General features: G+C 43.9%; 1 protein-coding gene across 1 annotated transcript; it reads left to right on the plus strand.

The window, feature by feature from the left end:
- The first annotated feature begins 10,308 nt into the window (after positions 1-10,308).
- scrt2 (scratch family zinc finger 2) lies at positions 10,309-14,908 on the plus strand. The gene is made up of 2 exons (XM_019865250.1): positions 10,309-11,063; positions 13,901-14,908. Exons 1-2 carry the CDS (start codon positions 10,904-10,906, stop codon positions 14,692-14,694), a joined length of 954 nt encoding a protein of 317 aa, XP_019720809.1. The 5' UTR covers positions 10,309-10,903; the 3' UTR covers positions 14,695-14,908.
- Positions 14,909-21,653: the final 6,745 nt, after the last annotated feature.

Consider the following 21,653-nt stretch of genomic DNA (forward strand, 5'->3'; position numbering starts at 1 on the left):
TATATATATATATATAACTACCGTAGCTCGCATTTAAAATGCTTCTCTGGCACTAGAGAATCTCATGATTTGACAATTGCATCGGTGGATTGCAGTTCGAGCAAACTTTGAAATAAAAATAAGCAAAAAAGTAGAGGCGGCACAGAGGTCGACTGGTTAGCATGTCCGCCTCACAGTGTAGAGGTGCAGGGTTCGATTCCGGCTCCGGCCTTGCTTGTGTGGAGTTTCAGCATCATTTCGTTCATGGTTTTGCTCATTGTTCTATCAAGTGAGTTGCAGTCCCTTCAGGGAGGCTCACAAAGAGCTGTTTGCTGTCTGAAGATGCACAATGAGACACTTCAGGTGCCATGCGAGGAGAGTGATCTGCTGCACGCCGCTGTCCCCCGCTGAAAGTGAACATGATAGATAGAAGTGGGGCAAAGAGCGTGTCACTCTGAGCATTGACCTGGTTTTCACTGTAGTCATCATAAAAACATTGCAAGCGTCCCGGGGACATGTAATGACGTGGGACCTTTGGTGTAATTCACTATCTCGGTGTGTGGCAACATAGCAAAAGCACATTACATTTGCCTTGTAATTTGCTGTCGCCCCAGCGAAGGATTCAGGTGACTGCAAACTCCTTTAATGGAGTTCCAATGATAAGAACAGGTCTGTTTATTAGCCGCAAGCGGCCAAGCGTGGCAAGAACAGCTGAGAGCAGGCAGGTGCCGAGCCCGGCGATGTTCCAGGCACCCCTGGCAGGTCCCAGTGCTCATTTCACGCACATTATGGCCACAGTGTCTGGGACAGAAGAAGAGGTCGCTGGGTGCACGGCAGTATAACTGCTGAATGATTAGGTTTCCTCTGACTCACACAGAGCGCTGACACCTCCAAGCAATTTGGATTGTGTGTGCAAATCAATGAGTCATCTTTGTCGAAACAAAGGCAACAATTGCAGGTCTTCACTGGCTTCATTTTTGTGGCCATATCACATGCAATTTGCAACATGCAGTTCAGAGTGAGCATGTTTCAAATGACGTGAGAACATTTGGGCAGAAAACTAAACTTGGAAAAAAATAAATAAATCACACAAGCCACCGCTGCAAAAAGAGAAGTTATCTGTTGCGGCATGAGCACTCGCAGACATTTACGGAGCCTTGAGGAGGAAATGAACTTCAAATTAAAATGTCTTTTTGATGCATTATTCTAATAGGGACGGATGGAGAAAAGAGACGTCGAGGGCGCTCTTATCCTTCAGCCCGAGGGGACAGACTCGGGAGTTGTCATTACCAACTTAACCCATCAAAATGAGCCTGCCGGGAAGTGGACTCACAGAAGTGATCCGCTGTTTTGACAGGTGTCACTGCGACTTAATTCGTCAGGTAATCATAGAAGAAATGCAATTAAGGGGAAAACAATGGCATTTTCTGACTTGTTGAGTATCGGTTTGCATGAGAAGCACAGAATAATCAGTTCATTCATAAGCTCTCAAATCACAGGAAGAAGAACCCTTGTGAGCTGCATCCTTTTTAGCTGCGCTTACAGTATAGACCAAACCTGCTGACTGTGGCGTCTCCACTTCATTTTATCCGGTCCAAATTTTCCATTTTCCGCGTGGTTAAGTTTGTTTACATGTAGAGAAAAATCCAAAGTGAAACCATGTGAGAAGGGACACTCAGCCTATTGACTGCATGCTGAAAGAGAAAAAAAAAAGTGAATGATCGTGGCAAGAATGCCATCAGTACCTTCTTGCAACAATGCTGCATGCAAGGGAGACATTTAAGAGCTTGGCTTTTAATGGTCAGAGTTTTGTACGGCGTAATGATAATGCACTATTTATTTTTGATAAAACAACAACTTTCAGTAGGACACCATTCAGTGGGAAGACAAAATATTGGACTCGTTTCCTCTGCATTGTTGTGCGCTTTGTGCCGTTAAACTCAACTGCCCACTAGTGCCCACTCAGATTGCATGCGTGCGCATGGCCGGTGCGGTCAGCATTGTTTTTAAAACCTTCCCAAAAGAGATGGTGCTCTTATTTTAAAGATGTATTTGCCGCAGATTTTCCATCTGAAATAGAATGATTTGTCTAGATCACATGGGGAAAGAGCAGGCCAGAACAGAGCTGGCCATCTGATAAAACTCCTTCAAGGATAGATAAACAATTGGAAGCGACTTGGCAGCGTAAGCATCCGTACTTCTGTCGAGCTGCATTTTGAAGTCAACACATTGCAGCAGTTGCAGATGGGCGAGACGGCAGACGGGCACACAGCCTTTATCTACCCTATATAAAGTGTGACCCGGCAGCCAAGGCTTTCTGTAAGTGTGCCAATGTGGACATGCTTCCAGCAATTGTCATGCTTATGCCAGCTGCATCATCTGCGCCGGCACAAAAGCATGCCCTTTGAAAATCGCCCAGCACAACACAAAAGCGGTCATGCATGCGGCACATGCATCAGTGTGCAAATGTTCTCGCTCACGTGAGTCAACGTCAGACAGCTGGAAATCATCGCTTTGGTACAGATATGGCATTTGCCGTTGCTTGAACATATCTGTTATTGAAGCTAAAGATGCCGTGTGTCAGTTTTGCTCGTTTGAAGTGACATGAAGAGAGCGTCTGAGTCTAATGGAAGCAGCAGATTGAAGTGCAAGCAACATAGCTCATCTGTCCTCTAGCAAGAAACACACTATGAGTCATACCAAGTGCACACATCACTGTAGAGACACTCAATTATGATTCAAATCTCCATAACGGGGCAATACAGCCATTCGTCATGTGACCATCTGCAAGGATTCTGCCTGAATATAGTTAGCCCTTACACACTCAGCAAGTGCAAAGAGTGGAATGTGTTGATTTATTGGAGTCGGGCTCCGAGTGTAATCACCACAGGACTTTGATTCAAATCCTCTTCGGTGAATTTGGTCGCGTCCAGCTCAGGAACAAACAGAAGGCCCGCAGCCATCATTGTTTTTGACTTTTTCTGCTCACGTCTAAAAACACAGCACGGCACGGTAATTATTCACCAGCTTTCTCCCCGGGATGCTCAGGGGCACGGACGAGCTTCATAACAAGAGGCAGAATGCCTGCCAGCGTCCCCCGGTTCCCTGCCCCCACCCCAGAGTGGTGACTATTATAAACCAAAAACGTATGCTCTCAATATAAATGCAAATGACACACGGTCCCAAGGTGAAGTTGGTGGAACAGCAACACTGCTTGCCTCTGTTTTGCTCATTTGCAAAAATGTTGAGCGTAACAAAGACCACAGGAAATTGAAAAATGGTTACTAAGTATGAGAAAAAGCAATCATTTCCTACGGGCTGCCTAATCCTGTGGAAATTGATCTCACCTTCAGCTGACATGTACTAGAAAACACACACACACGCGCACACACACGTTTGTTTGCAGATTGCGCTTTCTTATTCAATAGAGCGCTGTGTCTTGTGGAGGCAGACACTGCTTCTCTTGGCTGCAAAAAGGTGCAACAACAACAACAAAAAAGAGTTTTAGTCACTTGTACGCTTTCCATATTTTGCCTGCAACATGCTCTACCAAGAAGCCTTCTGCCTGGCTGCACAGTCCAAGCTGCATACATGCAAATCAGTCTATTTGTTGTCTGATTTTAAACATCCAGATATCATCTCTCATATGCATTTGCTCTTCCTTAGCAAGGAAGTACAAATGAGATACGACAGTGTATTACACACTGCTCTGACCTTGGTGAGGAAACATAACGTGATTTTATTTGAGGGACTAGTGAGGTCGAAGATGTGCTCGTGATTAATTAACCCAATTCATTTGGACTCCGATTATTGGAATAATTATAACTCAATAAATCAGAGCAAGGTTGATGATGACTAGAATGGTCTAATAGTTTCACGAATGTGCGCTTCTGTGGTTCATTTTCAAAAGAACAGCTCAGCGTGGATCAGATGATCATCTTCCATTGCATTCAAAGAACCATCTTCCAATTTAGAAGTGACAAGGTCGGAACAAAGACCAAGTGGATAGTGGATCCCAAAAATGCAGATTGAGATAAATGGCAATCCAAAAATATTTATTCAAAGAACAACAAAAGTATAACAGACAAAGTATAAACAGAAATCGCTGGCAACTGGTTTCTGAAAAATCAAATTAGAGGTACAAGTTACTGGTCAGAAAGGGAAGATTTATTTTCACTGATCTTTAGACTATGTGTAAGGCTTCAGTTGAACTATGACAAAATGTGATTTCTCTTCAAACATTGCAAAGAATTCTGATTGGGGTCGTTTTACCAGAAGAAATGATCTTCCCTCTGGAAGCTTGCATATTTACTCTTAGTGAGAGCTCCTCACTGAGCCTGGTAGAGGGGTAAGCACTGATTTCATCTGGTTTATTGCTGCTACTCTCACTGGGATTATACATTGAACTGCCAGCATGGCTCCCCACACTCAAAGCCCCTGGTTGCCACTTGTAATATACTCTATGATGGAGGAATGTGCGCCACATGAACAGTGTTCTCTGCTGGAGTTTAAGTGAAATTAAAAAGCATCTCTCATGCAAAGGATACTATTTACAGGAATACACTTACGCATGCCACAAACGCCCAGTGTAAGCTCTTCAAGGAAAAATGATGATGCAGGCTTGTGAAACAAAGGGGAAAATGGTTTGGAGTATTCCACAGGCTAAATGAAGAACAAACGAGTAGCGATGCACAGAGTGAAGGAGGAAAGATGATCATCTGCAGATGAAAGGCCGAGAGGAAGAAGGGAGAGCGCTTCATTGACTGCCGCACAGCTGTCGTATTTGCAAGGTGTTGAGAGACCTGTTTTTTTTTTTTTTGCTCCCTCCTTCCTCCAAGGGGATGAAAAGATTCTTGTGAGGCCAAAAGGAGCTGCTATCATTTTTGACCAGCTTGAGTGGTCGAGATGTTATTAGCATAAATTATCTCTGCCACCAAAGAGAGAGGAAGCAGCAAGCTCGTTTCTGCTTTTCACACTTAATTGCCCTATTTACTGAACAGTTGCCCATGGACAACAAATGCACACGTGCCGAGATGCACACAGGACAACAGGCAAACATAAGCCAAATAGGGCATGAATGATGCCCCACGTAACAATCTTCCAAAGAGCATTACATGCAGTATAACTGGGGAGGGAGGCAGTTTGGGTCCTTTCAGGCTACGTGTTGTACATGAACCTCACAGGAAATTGTTACATATTGCTTTCAGTGAGCCAAGTATATGTATTCAAAAAAAAAAAAACATCTCGTGTGAAACGGTCTGTGGCAGAATTTCTCCAGATGTGTGCCAAACGTTTATGGTGGTGCATACTTGTTGCATCAGGAATGAACTAATATTTCATTTTACAGCTTTTAAGCAGCTCGTCCCCTTTTCAAAGACGGCACCTGCCCGAAATAAACAAATAAATAAATAACACTCACAGAAGTGACCCAGTAAGCAAGAGAGAGGTGAATTATAGATGCCTCTGCCGAATGGACTCTTAGCTTCTCTTCACCTCTCTCACCAAGTGACTTCATAGAAGCAAGCCAAGTGTGACACATGATTTAATGCAATGCAAATCCACTGAAAGTTCCTTACTCTGTTGAGCTATTCTGTTGCCATCGGAACTGACGTGATTAAAGTGGCATCACGCTGTAAAAAGATAATAAACATTCCCATGGAGAGGTAATTCTCTCTTGTGGAACAGAGCGAAGGCACAAATCGAGTAGATTGACTTCATTAATTCGGCCGGCCAGGTCGGCTTCCCGGCCCTGGAGGACCATAAAGGATGTTAATGAGGCTGATTGTATCATCTGACCAGAGCGGCTGAGTGAGTGAAGACCATCCCTCCGGCCTGAGGGGGGTCGGTTAGTATGGTAATGTCCTGAGGCAGTGACCACGTCAGTCTTGGGGCCATAAGTGGACTGGAACACCGGTCTGGATGAGGCGGAGTTGTGGAAACAATTGGTAGCCACTTGAATGTTGCTTGATATACTGAGAGATGTTCTCTCAGTTAGCTTTTGTTCTTCTCAAATCTCACACTGTGGAGATCATTTTTAGTATTTATTTGATTTGATTTTTTTTTTCTATTACAGCAGTGAGAGAGTGACATCTTTGGGAACAGAGCCTGAAAATAATGAGTCCCCGGTACTCATTATTACTGAGCAGACCATAAAATATAAGGCAATTTCGTTGCTGGAATACTGTAGTACAAAACTAAGTGATCTGAATTGAGTCCTTGAACCTCTGCGCTCAGGCCCTAATGGATAAATTATCATGTATGACTACAAGTGTGTATATATATATACATATATATATATAAAAAATGTAAATTTTAAAAAAATCCAAAAAATGTTTACATTAATGAATGGGATGTCCATGTTTCAGACATCCCATTAAAATAATTTTTTTTTCAATTATGAAAATTGCCTTTTTCACAGGACAATGACGACATTTTTCTGCACCATTTGTGTTCAAATGCTTATGTAGTGGTTTATGGGATTATATCGTTTATATCAATGCTATTTGTAGCCCGCCTATGGCATTTTGCATTAAGTGCTTGCATTAAAATGGCCAAGATGAAAGTATGCATTTGTAAAACGTAGTATGCCTTTGGTTAAACGTGTTTAATTCTCTTACCAATTGTGTGTTTACTTCTAGAGTGTACATCAGTAGAAAAAGCTTTATGTGAGCACACGTAGACTCTTTTTGAAAAACTGTTTGCTGTCTGCTAAGATGCACACCACGCGATCAGGGAGGTGTGAATAGAACAGTGTAAAGTATATGACAGGAGCCAGGTCCGAGTACAGTATCTGTGCCGATAACAACCAGTATCTCTGCATGTCTAAGCTAAAGCAGCCATGAAACCAAGTCAAACATCAACAGGCTGCGATTAGGCACAAGTCGTGCTGAAGTGAGGACATTTGTAGCATTTTCATCCACACACACAAAATCCTTCTTCCACACAATCCCTCTTGCCCTGACCTCTCTCGTCCTTGTCTTGGCAACCGGATGCGGTGACAGTGCCATGAACACATAACGAACAATTACAATTGCATAATAAATCCCCACTGCAGCGATCTGTCACCTTGTGAGGCGCAGGGTCGCTGTTGGTGGTGAGGCTGATACAGAGCGGCGGAGAAGATAACCCCCTAAATGGCCAGAGAAATTTGTGGCATCTTTAATGACATTTGAGCGCAATACATCAACATGGAGAAGGGAGTAGTAATGGGACCTTTCATCTCAAGCTTGAAGGATCATTCAGTTGCACCTGAGGACTTAACAAATGGTCTTGCATGAAGACGAAAATTCTTTATTACCTCTTGAGATGCAACATTTCGTTTACGAGGGGGTCCCACATGTTGCAAAAGTGTACGATCACAACCTTTAAAATTTGCCATGGGTTCGGCTCCAGAACAGCCCTATTTTCCTCCTAAAAATATGACAATGGTCCAGCTCCAACATGTCTTCGGATGTCAGATAGAGCTAAAATAGCTGGTTTCAAAAACAACGTATCACTTAATCACTGATGGCATTGAGTTCATCTTCATTCAGTGGTTTTCGGCTGTTCAAGTTGCATTAATTTAAAGTTTGTTTTCTTTGTAGACACTCACAAGGCTCCACAGTGCGCTAAATGAGCACATTTTGTCCCTAAAATTTGAGACGAGGCGAGTGCATTTTTCATTTACATGAGCATGTGCAACCAGTGCTATTTTCTTAAATACTTTTGGTTCTGCTTCACACTTCACATTCTGCAGTTGAACATCCTGGCATTAGTTCCACAGCTCACATAGTTCCTAAATTTATCAGTAATACAGTTTTAATGAAAGGTTTGATTGAATTTAACTGCTGCATTTGATACAGTGGATCCCGATGTTCTGTTGGCTTGTTTGCAGCACCTGCTAGGCATTGGCAGTAGCACCCTTGAGTGGCTTCGGTGCGATTTAGCTGCCAGACGTTTTTGTGTTAGCCTTGGTTGCTCTGAGTCACAAATGGGCACACCGTCATGTGGTGTTCCACAGGGTTCAATTGTGGGGCCTCTGCTGTTCTCATTGTATCTGCTCCCTTTGGGTTCCATTTTAAGGAAACATGGTATTTCCTGTCACTGCTATGTGGATGACTGTCAGATCTATGTCACACTGAGCAAAAAAGACGCTTTCTCTTTGAGGCCACTTTTAACCTGTCAAGAGGAAATCAAGACCTGGATGGCACTAAATTTCAGAAGTGATAGTATTTGGTCCCAGTGCCCCTTGTACATCCCATCCTGCGGACTTGGGCCCCCTGGCTCCTTGTCTTTAGCCAACAGTCTTGAACTTGTGTCTTAAACTGGACAGTGATTTTAAATTGGACCGGAAAATCGGTGTAGTTGTTAAATCCAACTTCTTCCATCTTAGCTAGCTGACTAAAGTAAAGCCTCTACTTTCTCAACAGCTTTGAAACAGTAATTAATGCCTTTGTCACATCTCGGCTGGATTAGTGTAATGCACTTTACTTTCTAGTCAGTCAATCCTCCATTACGCGGCACCAGTTGGTCCAGAATGTTGCTGCTCGCCTCTTGACTGGTACTGTACTCGTAAGAAGGAGCACATAATTCATACTCTGGCATCCCTTCATTGGCTCCCTATACATTTTAGAGTTCTTTTTAAGATCTTATTATTTGTTTTCAAATCGTTAAATGACCTCAGCCCAACTTACCCCTGTTGCGCATCATGGCATGCGTGTGTGCGTGCATATTTGCGGGTGCATGTCCGGTAACTGGTAGATCGCGGGAGGTTGGTTGCTCTTCGGTTAAAAAAACTTTGGCCGCCCCTGATCTGGAGTGATCAATAAACCTTTCAGGCATGTTTTGGAATGTGGGAGGAAATCTGAGTATCCCGAGAAAATCACGCAGGCACGGGGAGAACATGCAAACTCCACACAGGAAGGCCACAGCCCGGAATCGAACCCTCAACCTCTGTACTGTGAGGCATATGTGCTAACCAGGTGCTCCACTGTGTCACCTCAAGAAGAAATATTTGCTTTGCAAGTTGATTTACAGGGCACACCGCTACTTTTTTCCAATGTACGTAACTTCAGTTAAGTGAAAATTTTGGAGCCCTGACTCAATGGCTCCAATGTGACTTCGTTTCATGACCAAATTGAATCCAATAGATACTGTACACCTTTGCCCTGGCTATTCTGCTCAGTATTGTGGGTGTAAATTTGCAGCAGTGTGCTACTGCACTCCATCATACTGAGTTTGGGGTGTGCGTATCTCCCTAAAAAGACGATTCAAGATGCATCTCGATACACAGGGTGTGATACGATTCCTTTTATGGTAGTTTGTTATTATTTTTTTTCTCATGAATCTCAGAACACAACAAATATACAGCTTCAATTATGAACATACCAGTTGTGTCCTGATCAATGCACACATTTTGGAAAGGCTCTGAAGTGTACAGAATGGAAGGTTTTTTTTTTTTTTTCAAAATTGATTATTGCATGATGAAGTCGCAAATTGATCATCCAACTGTGAGGGATACCATGAAAAAAAATGTGAGAATTTATGTACTCATGAGTAATTATAAGTGAGAGTACTCAATATTTGTTTACAGCATTTAAAGCTCCAAGACACTTAGAATTAAACATGTTGTTTCCTGTTGATCAAACAGTTGCATCATTTGTTTCACTTGTTTTCCAGACACATTCATTCTGAATGAATGAATGTCTCTCTTCTAAAAGGAGAATCAATGTGGAGCTTGGAGGAAAAACACCACAACTAATATAATCAATCACTCACACAACAAGCTAAAAAAAAAGTCCACACAAAGACAAAATAGGCTGATGGTCGGATGTGTGGCCAATTTCGTGAGCAAGGATCTAATTCTAGATTTCACTCTAATCAAAAAAGATGTAATTAATTAATCAGATAATTCGCCGCCACGCATGGTAGGACACACATCTGTGCAGCGGCAACGTGGATGAAGCCGATCTGTGCAGCTGCTCCACTGCTCCCTGACGCTGCCTCATGAACAGCCCTGGAATCCACAACGTCTTTGAGGGTGGGGGTGGCGGGGGGTAGAAGGTGTCCGGTTGTACCGGAGATAACCTCCCTCAACATGTGGGCACGTGTGTCTCGGAGGGCCACAAACCTGTGAGACTGTTTGAGGTAACGCAGGTGGCATGAGGGCGGCAAACATAAACTGTGCCACTTCATCTGAAAACAATGGGGGACAGGACCCTGAGTGTGTTCGCATCCACGTCTTCATTGTCTGCCCACCCCTTTCACTCCTGCTCTGAGCATGAAGCGTAAGTGGGGTAAAAGAGGCAGGGGAGGGGAGAGCAAAGGGATTGGGGGCTGGGGTAAAAGAGGGGGCAGCGGGGGGTCTGACTGTGTTCTTTCTCCTCTGTCTGTGTGTGAATGCACAGACGGTCCACTAGTAATTTGATGTGTGTCCCCGGGGACATTTGATGGATTAAAGCTAAGCAGCTCCATTTCGTAGCACCACCTGATCTTCCACTGGCTGTGCCCCATATAAAGGCTGGCGTGATTGCTGATCTCAGCTAGTCTGACAGTCTCTCTTTCTCTCTCTCTCTCTCTCTCTCTCTCTCGCTCCCTGTTCTGTGCCTGTCTCCTTCTCTTCTCCTCTTCACTGGTACTTTAAACCCGGCTGCATCACAGGAGCTATCCAGTGCTGAACAGGATCACTTTTATTTATCCATTTGTCACTTTTTCTGGGGGACGCTGGGGGAGCCAGAGGGTACCACACAGCATTGCGCTTTACCACTGGTTTTCTTTTTTTTTTTTTTTTTTTTTTTGTTATTTTTTTTGGAATCATCTCATATTTTTGGCCGCTGCCTCCATCACAAGGATTACCCTCAAGCTAGCCGTGCTCGTGTGCTCCCTCAGAAGCTTTATTTTTTTGCTCATGCGTTTTCCGCTGCTCTGTGTTATCATCCACTGAAACATGCCCCGCTCATTTTTGGTGAAGAAGATCAAAATTGATGATTTCTCTTCATCCAATGCGGCCACCAACAATCACCACCAGCACCTGGACGACTCGTTCACTTTCGCACGCTCCATCACGGACTCGGTGACCAGCCTCGGCGTCCGTCTGAGTGAGAATGGTGAGTTAACATGCCTCCACTTTGCCCCGCTTGAAGACATTGTCAAAGATGTGTAGACTGCTGATTGCTGCATGCCTGACATTGGCACACTTGACGGCATCCTCCTTTGTTTTTGCGTGTGCGGCGTGAGCCAGTCAGCCAATAACATGTCGGTAGAGTGTAAATTAACGGCTCGCTGGCATTTGCATCAATATCCCGAATAATCCCCCAAAGCACCCAACCCCCACACTGCTCCCGGACTTTTGTTTTTTTTTTCTTTTAACTCCAAGTGAAGGACAGACACAATTCAGGTCACAGCCACGGAGCGGCTAATGTAAACCGGGAGCAAAATGTGTGTCTAATCGCTTGTGTGTTTGTATGACTGCAACAGCTCCGTGGAGGCTGAATGCTGAGCACAAACTGATTTTATTTGGTCATCATGCAAGCTAATAGACTGATTAACGTGAGAGACAAGTACATTTGTCCTTCGCCGTTATTGTCCTTGACTTCCCATCACGGTCCAATCCTCCCTTGCCCCCCTCTTCCCCTCCAAATGGAGCATGCACATTCTCCCCACCCCCATCACTCCGCTGCATCTTTCTCTTCCTTCCGGGCATTTGAAAACTAGCAGGGGTTAGAGTTTCAGCCATGTAGGCCCATCGCTGCCGCAAGAGACATCAACACGCTGTAGAGTGTGGCCAGGAGGGAAGCGGGGGGTGATGGCAAGGAGAAAAAAGGAGACCAAAATGCTTGGGGCAACGGCGAGGTCTGTCACGTGACACGGCTTGTACAGTAAACATGAAGAAAGGCTCACCGCCGCTCCGTGGCCAACGCTCAGCTCGGACAGCCTGAGCTGCACTCCACAGCGCAGAGGGCGACCTTCACTCTCACAGTCCGCTTTCCGCTCACCGCTTCCATTTTGTGGGCCTCTTTCGAGGACCATATGTGCGTCTTTGTTATGAATTGTTAGGATAGCTTCACAGCGAGGGAGGCATCACAGCCCACAGCTTCATGCTGCCAGAATGCCTGCCTGTTTTTCAACCCAGCCGCTGACAATTTCAGGGAATTTCTGAAGGAGCACTTTTAAAAGGAGGATGAATTGTCTCCCCCCACCCCACCTCCACAAACACTTTCCTGTTTAAATACGTACATTCAATGTCATTTTGAAGCTTCCCACGCTTGTACTTTAGATTCCATTCCTTCACTTTTGTTACTTTAAGCTTTTTTTTTTTTTTTTTTTTTTTTAATGTCAAGACCACAAAGTGGGAAGAGATGAATTAGCAGCAAAGATCAGGCACCAGCATTTCTGCTGCGCCAGGAGATTCTCTTGCCCTATTGTGGAGACATTTGACTTGAGTGTCTGTCGACAACAAAGAGGACTGGCTGGGAAGGTCCATTAATTACATGCTTGCTTTGCATCTGAGGAATGAGTCGAGGAGGCTGGAAAGGCTGATACGGCCAGCGTGGGTCCAAAAGGATGAGCTCCACACCTGACCTTGAGTCAGTGAAACGAGTAATCAACTCTGATAGAAAAGAAAGAGACTAATAACTCACATCATTTGAGGACTCTCGTTTCATTCGCATTGTAACGTACTTAAACGTTCGAGTTGGCAACGCATATTTTATATTTATAATAATAATACAAATTAAAAAATGAACCATTATTCAATGCCAATGATGATTACAAAGTATTTGTACGTGACTGCCCGGCAGACAAACACCATCTGTGTGCAGCATGAGCGTGTGCAGTTGTGCATGGGCCTGCTGCTCGCCTGAGCTTGGGTGTCATGGCTGTGGCCGTTTGGATTAGGGGTAGTGGAACTCCTGAGCAACGTCGACATTGTACTCTGAGAGCACTTGATCTGATTTCCGACTGCTTTCTTCAAGACACTTGAGCATGCTGGTTGCATCAAACAAGTGACCCTCTCCACAGACCGACGTTTGTCGCACATTGTCAGTGCTCAAGCACACTATCTTTGTGCTCCATCGATCATCGCTCCTGCTGCTTTTGTCCTCTCGCAACAATTGCACTTTTCTACACAGCATTGACTATTGATCCGTTCAAAACTTTGAGTTCCATTAAAAAGCCATCAATCACCAATTTCCCCTGCTAGCAACACACACTGCATTGGAATGTTTCTCAGGGAAGAAATTCCACCTCAAGAAGAGAGAGGTATATTTCGCCCCCCCCCCCCAAAGAGTCACATCATCCGAAAGCATTGAACTCTCTTGGATGCATTTTCGTTTGCCAGTAAGCCTTTTGAGCTTCTTGGCACGAGAGCTGCTTCAGGAAGGAAACAAGCGAGTTGAATGATGCCAATGAAAATCTCTCACTGCATTCAGGCATTGAAACATCCCCCCTCTGCTTTGCTGCATCAATCTCAACCCTGTTTAACCCCGAGGAAGACTTGATGATCCTTGAAAAGGATACCCAGTCCGACACAAGGTGCATCCGTGCAGGCAATTGAAAATGGAACGTTGTTTTTAGGTTACCGATAGCAAGAGCTTATGGCCGTCTTTTCACAACTAGATAACTAAAAAGAGACAAAAAAAATCGTAGATAAAATCACCTTCATCTAAAAAGTCCGCACCCTCAACAACTGGGGGATTTTTAATAAGCTATCCTCAGCGGGAAGTTGCCAGCTTCCTCAACGCAGCTGAGCTCATCAGGTTTTCCTGCATGATTGCGCTATTGTGTGTACAACTTGTGGGATCTGGAAGAAATGCAATTATCTCGGTGCGGCTCTTTCACTGTTTCATCCAACAATATGATCATGTAATTAGTGCCGGGTTAGCATGTCCTCATCCATCACAACTGCTGGCCCACTTTTGTTTTTTTTGTGCGTCTCTTGACTCAGGCTACATCCAGGATTACATCACGCCGTCTGTATACCGGGGGGAGAAGAAGATGGAGCACAAGCTGGTGTCGGACCCGCTGTACACCCACGTGAGCAGCGGGGGCGAGTACTGCGACCCCGACCTGAAGCACCCTGACAGCCCCCAGTCAGGCATGACTGCCAGCGGCTTCTACAGTGGCGAATCGGAGGCCCTGGACGAGGGTTACACCATGGATGCCTTCTTCATCTCCGACGGGCGCTCGAGAAGAAAGGGAGATGGCGAGGGTCGCGAGGGGGGCTCGAGAAGCAGCAGCGTCAATGCCACCCTGCAGGAGAGCGGAGTTGCTGGCACGGCTCGCCACACCTGCAACGAGTGCGGCAAGACGTACGCGACCTCCTCCAACCTCAGCAGACACAAGCAAACGCACCGCAGCCTCGACAGCAAAATGGCCCGCAAGTGTCCCACCTGTGGCAAAGTGTACGTGTCCATGCCGGCGTTGGCCATGCACATCCTCACCCACGACCTCAAGCACAAGTGCGACGTGTGCAGCAAGGCCTTCAGCCGGCCGTGGCTCCTCCAAGGTCACATGCGTTCCCACACGGGGGAGAAGCCCTTCGCTTGCGCCCACTGCGGCAAAGCCTTCGCTGATCGCTCAAACCTCCGCGCCCACATGCAAACACACTCTGCCTTCAAGCACTACAGATGCAAGCGCTGCAATAAGACCTTCGCGCTCAAGTCCTACCTGAACAAGCACTATGAGTCGGCTTGCTTCAAGGGATCTGCGGACGAAGACGACTCTGGATCAGACAACTAATGGTGTGGAAAATGCAGAATTCTGAACCCCTGCTGCAGGTTCACGACCCCAGACCCCTGCTCGCTCTGCTCTCCATGCCTATTCTCTTCCATTTTGTTGAAAGCAATATTTTCACTGAGATTACGAAGAAGCTCTCACGGCAGCGGCAAAGACAATTTCAGAAGATGCTGGATTATTTTTCCCTGCACAGTAGCTAACCGTCCACAGACAACTACAATCAACAACCTTCCCCAAATAGAAACAGTAGATGATAGTTGTATACCCTAACCCTAAGCAACATGAGCTCTCACACACGCGCACAGACACACACACACACACACACACACACACACACACACACACACACACACGCACACACACACACATGCACGCACATGCACGCACACAAACACGCACACACACAAAGTATATATGAGGCCTGGCATGTGAATTTTTATCAATGACTATACTAATATCAATAGTAATAATATTTAGATTCCTGATATTTTATAGCAAATAGTAATGAGAAAATGAACAAAAAAAAAAACATAAAAAGGACAGTGTTCTTTGGCTTTTTTTAGAGACAAAATGACCTCTTGTATTTTTATGCTGCTTTTTATTTGCTAAGAATTTAATTCTTTTGCAACTGCCAACTTTTTATGAAAATGTGAACTATAACAGTATTTGCAAAAAAAAAAAAAAAAAAAGAAGGGGAGATCATTTTAAAAACGTAAAAAGACAACCCCCCTTTTCCACACCAATGTTATTTTTATATTTGATTTTTCTAAAATATTTTGTGTGGTCAATATCCCTTGATCAAAAAGCATCTTTGCAACTGTGGGTACTCCAAACATTTTAAAGACGCCCTACGCGATCGCAGGTCATACATGTTTGAATTCTGTCAGAGCTGTGTGCTGTTCAAATGTGCGGGAGGCCTGCGTAACAGGTTTCACCCTGATGAAGTGGTCGGCCATTTTAGGTGCCCTGTGTCTATAGCAAAGAAAACAGTCGTTCTTCCTCCAATTTGGTGGCGAGCAAAGCATCAAGCTGCCTTGACGGGACACCGTCTTTTCGAGAACAAGAGCCCCTCACATGATATTTGAGGTTCTCCTCGTCCACCAGAGTGACCGCAGGCTGATGCTTTACTAACTCGTGCACCCTCAGTTACAAAGTGACTCCTTTATATGTGGCTCAAAGCTCCATCCATTCTTTAGCTGCATCTAATTATCATGTGAATACTTTATTTATTTATTTAATTATGTGTTTATTTATTTATTTATTCTGGGGGTATTTATTGAAGACTTAATTGCTATGTATTTATTTATTAATTACTTAAAACAATGAACATTCATTGAACTTGTAAGATGCTGCTGCTCTACAAAGAAAATGTTTATATGCATGGAAAACTGTAGAGAGTCCAGGGGACTTAGTTTTTAAAGAGGAACAATGTACAGCATCACTGCAGAGGTCTGCAAATAACCAATGGTGAGCTCCTTTTTTTTCTTTCCCCGTGGCAATAACTTTATTGAAATGGCAACTGACATGTACCACAATCACAACTGTCCACAGCTGTTTTCCCTTAATTTAGGGCAATAAAAAGAAAACAATGAAAATTAAATGCCAGAATATTCTCCATCTTGTCTCCAAAAGTCAGACGCTCCTCCTCAGTATCAGTTTTCCAGTCCCTCTGGAACAAAACAACTCAGGCAATCACTAACTCCTTGACTCAGACGTGATCCTTCATGTTGGATCAAATTAGAGCCAAGTAATGTAGGTGTGATTGTGTTACATCAAGGTTTCAAAGGTACAAAAGCAATAATGATGCCGATGCCGTGACAGGCTGCTATTTTATTTAGTCAAGCTTGTTTTATTGTGTCTGTTTGTTATGCAGAGCAGCCGTGTAAGAGCAGCAACCGACGACAGTGAAGGATTTAACAGCATTCAATTGGCCACTCCGTGAAATACTTATCTGTGGGAGGTGTCCGCGTCAAATAACTAAGCACCTATAAATTGGGCTTGGAAGCTTGGAAGAATTTTTGGTAGGGAAGCGGCACGCTCGAATGCTCATCCAAGTCCCACGTCATTAGTCCCCCGACTAGTCCCCCACACACCATCCGCCATCTTCATCCCACCTGCCTCGAAACACACCCAACAGAGGATGAGATGTGCTGAAGTGAGATTGGCGTAGGGCGGCCAAGTGTGGGAGGATAACAGGTGTTTGCAGACAGACAGCAGATAGGGAACCTAATTGAGTTGGAGAGCAACCTCCAAAGGGAAGGTCAAGCACCAGCAGGCAAATGCACTGTCAGCGATTTGCATATTTCAAATGGACGAAACGAATGCAACCCTGAAACACTCCCCAACCCCCACCCTCAGGGGGGAAAAATAAAAAGAGAAAAGAGGAGTTTCCGCTCTGTTTATCCATCCGCTTCATCCTCTCGACGGCTGTCTCAGCACCACAGCTGAATCACTGCGTGAGAGCATCCAAACCACCTGTCGCCTATCTCCACTCGCAAAAAAAAAAATAAAAAAATAACCCACACCATTTGGCACATCGCTGAATTATTGAACTTTGAACTGATGCACAAATCACTGCTTGCAATGCACTCTCACTGCTTTTATATTTTACAGTGGGAGAAAGATAAAATGTTTTGCGAATCTGGCGACAACAGTTTAATATGGAAGATAAAGGGGCCAAAACGCAATTGCATTTAAAACTGGCAGCAGATCAGATAACAGACAATAATTACGAAGGTGGCGGATCAACTTGATTCTTCACTTGCAAATTGAGACACAGTGCAGCATTGTTCCTCTTTGACAAATTTGTACATAGAATTGTAAATATGTCACAGCAATAATATGCATGTAGACATTGAATTGCTCTTTTCTCGCCATGCTGTCTTATTTTAATTTTTTATTTATGTAAAAACAATACAGGTACCAATTTTACAATCCGGGTGGACACATGAATCAGGGAGTGTCTTGGTTTCCAAACTATTTGAAGACAAGGCAACAACATTTCAGTGCATTCTCAAAGAACTGATCATGCTCCGTTGTTTTTTTTTTCTTTTCTTTTTCTTTTTTTTTTTTTTTTTTTTTTTTAAACGTGCCCAGCTCGGCTGTGCAAAGAGAAGTGCCAAATAAATATGATTTCCATGACAAAAGCCTTCAACATATGGTTGGCTGCTTGAAACCTTCCATATGGCCCTCAAAGGAAAGATCAAGATTTTCCACTTTCTCGCAGTGTGTGTGTGTGTGTGTGTGTGTGTGTGTGTGTGTGTGTGTGTGTGTGTGTGTGTGTGTGAGAATCTCTTTCTGTCTCTCTCTCTCCCACTCTCTCTGTCTGTCTCTCAACATGAACAAACTTAAGCCATGATTGCTGAGGGGTGTTTTGGTTTCTCTTGTTCTGCTACAATTTATGAGAACAACAATAGCAATGATACCGTGAATAAAAACAATAGCACAAACAATCTTTAAGGCTGCTCTTATTTCTTTGGAATGCGGTGAATGATTTGCTTAAATGGCTAAAAGGGTATTCTGGTTCACAAGCTTCTTTCCTAAGCCACTTTGTATACGACACACTGTAAAAGTACAATCATCAATTATTCACATCTTCTCCATGAAGCACAAAAAATGTTTGCACGAAAATACAGTTGAATTCCCATAATGTATTTATAGATATGGTGTATATGTACAGAGATATACACAAACGCGCGCGCGCGCGCGCGCACACACACACACACACACACACACACACACACACACACACGTACATAAATATACATATATAGATACATCTACGTGTATGTATGCAGTATATACACACAGCAAAGGCATTTACAAGCGGTGTCTTTTTCCAGAACTCCTAGTCAACATTATGATGGTAACGTGCCTTCAGCTGGGACCTCTTCTGTCATTGTTTGAGCGGATTTAAGAGCTTTCGGGTCGATTTACTTTACACCTCCACACGATGAGGCACAAAAATGCCAACAACCTACTGTGAAAAGTGTGTGGCGAGAGGCGCCTGATGACCCTTTGAATAAGAACTCGTGAGACATCTGCATTATGAAAAGCCCAAGCATCTGTTTTGCTACTCATTACATTTTTAATGCGACATTGCCGCAACAACTCTTTCTGAGTGACTCCAATTCCGCGAAAAATATGGAACAAAATAAAAATGAATCATGACAGCATATCGGGATTATAATTCTGGGGTTTTACTAGATTGGGTTCGAGAGAATGTGCAACACTGGAAGTGAATCGCCTGCATCCTTCAGTGTCCTCCAGCAGCTCAACTGCAGTGTAACGAGACAGCAGGCTGACCTGTGACAAGACACGTAGCTGCACACTCTTCCACGTGGAAAATAAGTGAGTCTGTTAAACAAAAGTAGCAAGGTGTCAGTAACTCACCCTTCTACTAAGGAGACAGATTAGTAATAAATAAATAAATAAATAAATGAATAAAATGAACGTCTTGCAAATGTATTAGATTGTCAAAATCGATTCAATTTAGGGTTCACTTATCTTAGGTTACGATGAGATTGGAAATGGCAACTCCACTCACAGCAAAGAGAAAACGCCAACAGAAACAAGTACACACTGACAAGTGAAGCAAACCCTGCACCTCTGCACTGTGAGACCGACGCGCTAGCCGGTCGACGACCGAGCCACCCTTGTTGTATTAGTATTTTATGTTAAATGTTTTTGTCACAGCTGCAGCTGTTGTGAAAGTGCTACACAAATAAAGATGCATTGAATCGTATTGTGGGCGGCATGGTAGCCAACTGATGAGCACATCCACCTCGCAGGACACTGGTCGTGGGTTCAATTTTGTCCCTGACCCTCCTGTGTGGAGTTTGCATGTTCTCCCCGTACCTGCGTAGGTTTTTTTTTCCCCAGATACTGCGTTTTTTTTCCCACATTCCAAAAACATGCATGGCAGGTTAATGGAACACTCTAAAGTGTCCCAAGGTCTGAGTGTGAGCGCGAATGGTTGTATGTCTCTGTGTGCCCTGCAATTGGCTTGCAAGCAGTTCAGGGTGTCCCTCACCGACTGCCCGAAGACAACTGGGATAGGCTCCGGCACACCCCGCGACCCTTGTGAGGATCAGCAGATCAGAAATTGGATGGATAGATGAAGTAGATAACTCCCTTTATTACATTGCAACAGACTGTAAAATGAGGACCCGTGGAGTCCAATTATAACACATTTGGGTGAACAACATTCACCTGCCCAAGAGCAGCTATGAGCTCATCAGCGCAGCAAGCACATCAACAAAGACTGCCGCCCGCTGCTGCACATGAGCTGAGGATATCAAGTCAATTACTGAAGCCAACCTGCAAAATTGAGCGCACTACGCTCACACTTCAAAGATATTGATTGAGCTGAGGAAGCAATCATTGTTTGAGTGAAAATATGCCTGGCGCCTGATGGAAGGAGTGGGGTCACTGCAAGGTGATGCACAGCTTGAGTGTGCTGACATAACCTTGATACTTGATGCTGTTGTTTTGTCTCTTAAAAATACACCAAATTGTTTTAGAGTGCTGTAGAAATACAGTTGGGTTCAGTTGCGACATCCACATACATTTTGGGGCTGATTGATCACCGTTATTTTGACAATATTACAGATGTATTACAATGATTTAGAATGAACAAATAGTCCCTCCCGTCACTCCCACCAAGATGGAGGAAGGGATAGGAGTGGGGGGCATGGCCATATTGCACATTCCCAATAGGTGGTTTTAAAGTTGGATTATTTTTTTTTTAATTTCTCCATTAAAAAATGGATATATGGTAATTGAAAATGAAAGCTCACATCATTTTCCTGATCCCAAAAAATCATAAATTGAGTTTCTTAGCATCAGCATCCTTATTCTTTTTTTTCAAGGAAAACACTGTCTTTCAACACATTAATATCTAGATTGTATTTGTGATTAATTTAAAGCTACATTCATTTAAAGCACAGGTGTCAAAGTCAGGGCCTGGGGGCCAGATCTGGCCCTTCCACATCATTTTATGTGGACCGCGAAAGCAAATCAAGCATGGCAAGTTCCATGATGCTTGCTAAAGTCTGAACCAAAATTTCAAAGTGTCATATGTAATCCACAATAACAGTCCTTATTCTTGACTTCTGATTTTAAAACTAGTGTCTATCCATCAATTCGTTGTGCGCTGTGTATGTAATATGTGGAGGTGATGAAACATTTCTCAGGTTTCCCAAAATTCATAACGGCCCTCCAAGGGAAACTGTACCTACAATGTGGCCCGCGACAAAAATGAATTCAACACCCCTGATTTAAAGCAATGGGTCTTTTCCAAAATAGATAAATGAGGACGTTGCTAAGTGACTGCATACGATTGAATGGTAATGTATTGTAAACAAGGTGTGTCTGTAAAGTTCCTGGACTAGTGCGACAAAAGATACTATCAATCCAAACCACAATTTTTACCCATGGAAGCACTCCCCCTCGCTTCCAACACAACTTCAAATACATATTTTCAGTGATATAACAGATCAGTACAATGACCTGAATACAGCAAGCAGACCAAAGCAGCTGAAGTGAAGCAACCTGAATCTTTCGACATTTTGGACAATTTAATTAATTGAAATGAGCGCTCACCAATGGTTGCATTAATTGGCTTACTGGCTAACTGATGCCATTTACTACTTCTAAGAGGAGACAACCAGAAGCATGTCATCCATGTCATGAGAACATCTTTACTCATTTAACACTCCTTAAAAAAAATCGATGGGCCCCGTCTCTGACCCTTTGTGAACACAGGACGCCACATTGGCTTAACAGTTGGTGACTGTCAGCGTAAATATCAAGGCACAAAAACTGTTACCGTTTAGTCCAGTTGGTTCGCTGTCCAGGCAGGAAGTGTGGATTTAAAAACTTTTTTTTTTTTTGAAACGGTGAATTGCAAGAAAATGCAAAGAATCTCCTGCACCCTGACAAATATCTGGGTCGTGCGGCAT

The sequence above is a fragment of the Hippocampus comes genome, unplaced genomic scaffold (assembly GCF_001891065.2).
Source record: "Hippocampus comes isolate QL1 unplaced genomic scaffold, H_comes_QL1_v1.1 scaffold124, whole genome shotgun sequence".
NCBI classification, from domain to species: Eukaryota; Metazoa; Chordata; class Actinopteri; order Syngnathiformes; family Syngnathidae; genus Hippocampus; species Hippocampus comes.

Coding starts and splice junctions, on each gene's coding strand:
- scrt2 (XM_019865250.1), top strand. CDS start 10,904: ATGCCCCGCTCATTTTTGGTGAAGAAGATCAAAATTGATGATTTCTCT. Junction 11,064..13,900: donor CGTCCGTCTGAGTGAGAATG/GTGAGTTAACAT, acceptor CTCTTGACTCAG/GCTACATCCAGGATTACATC.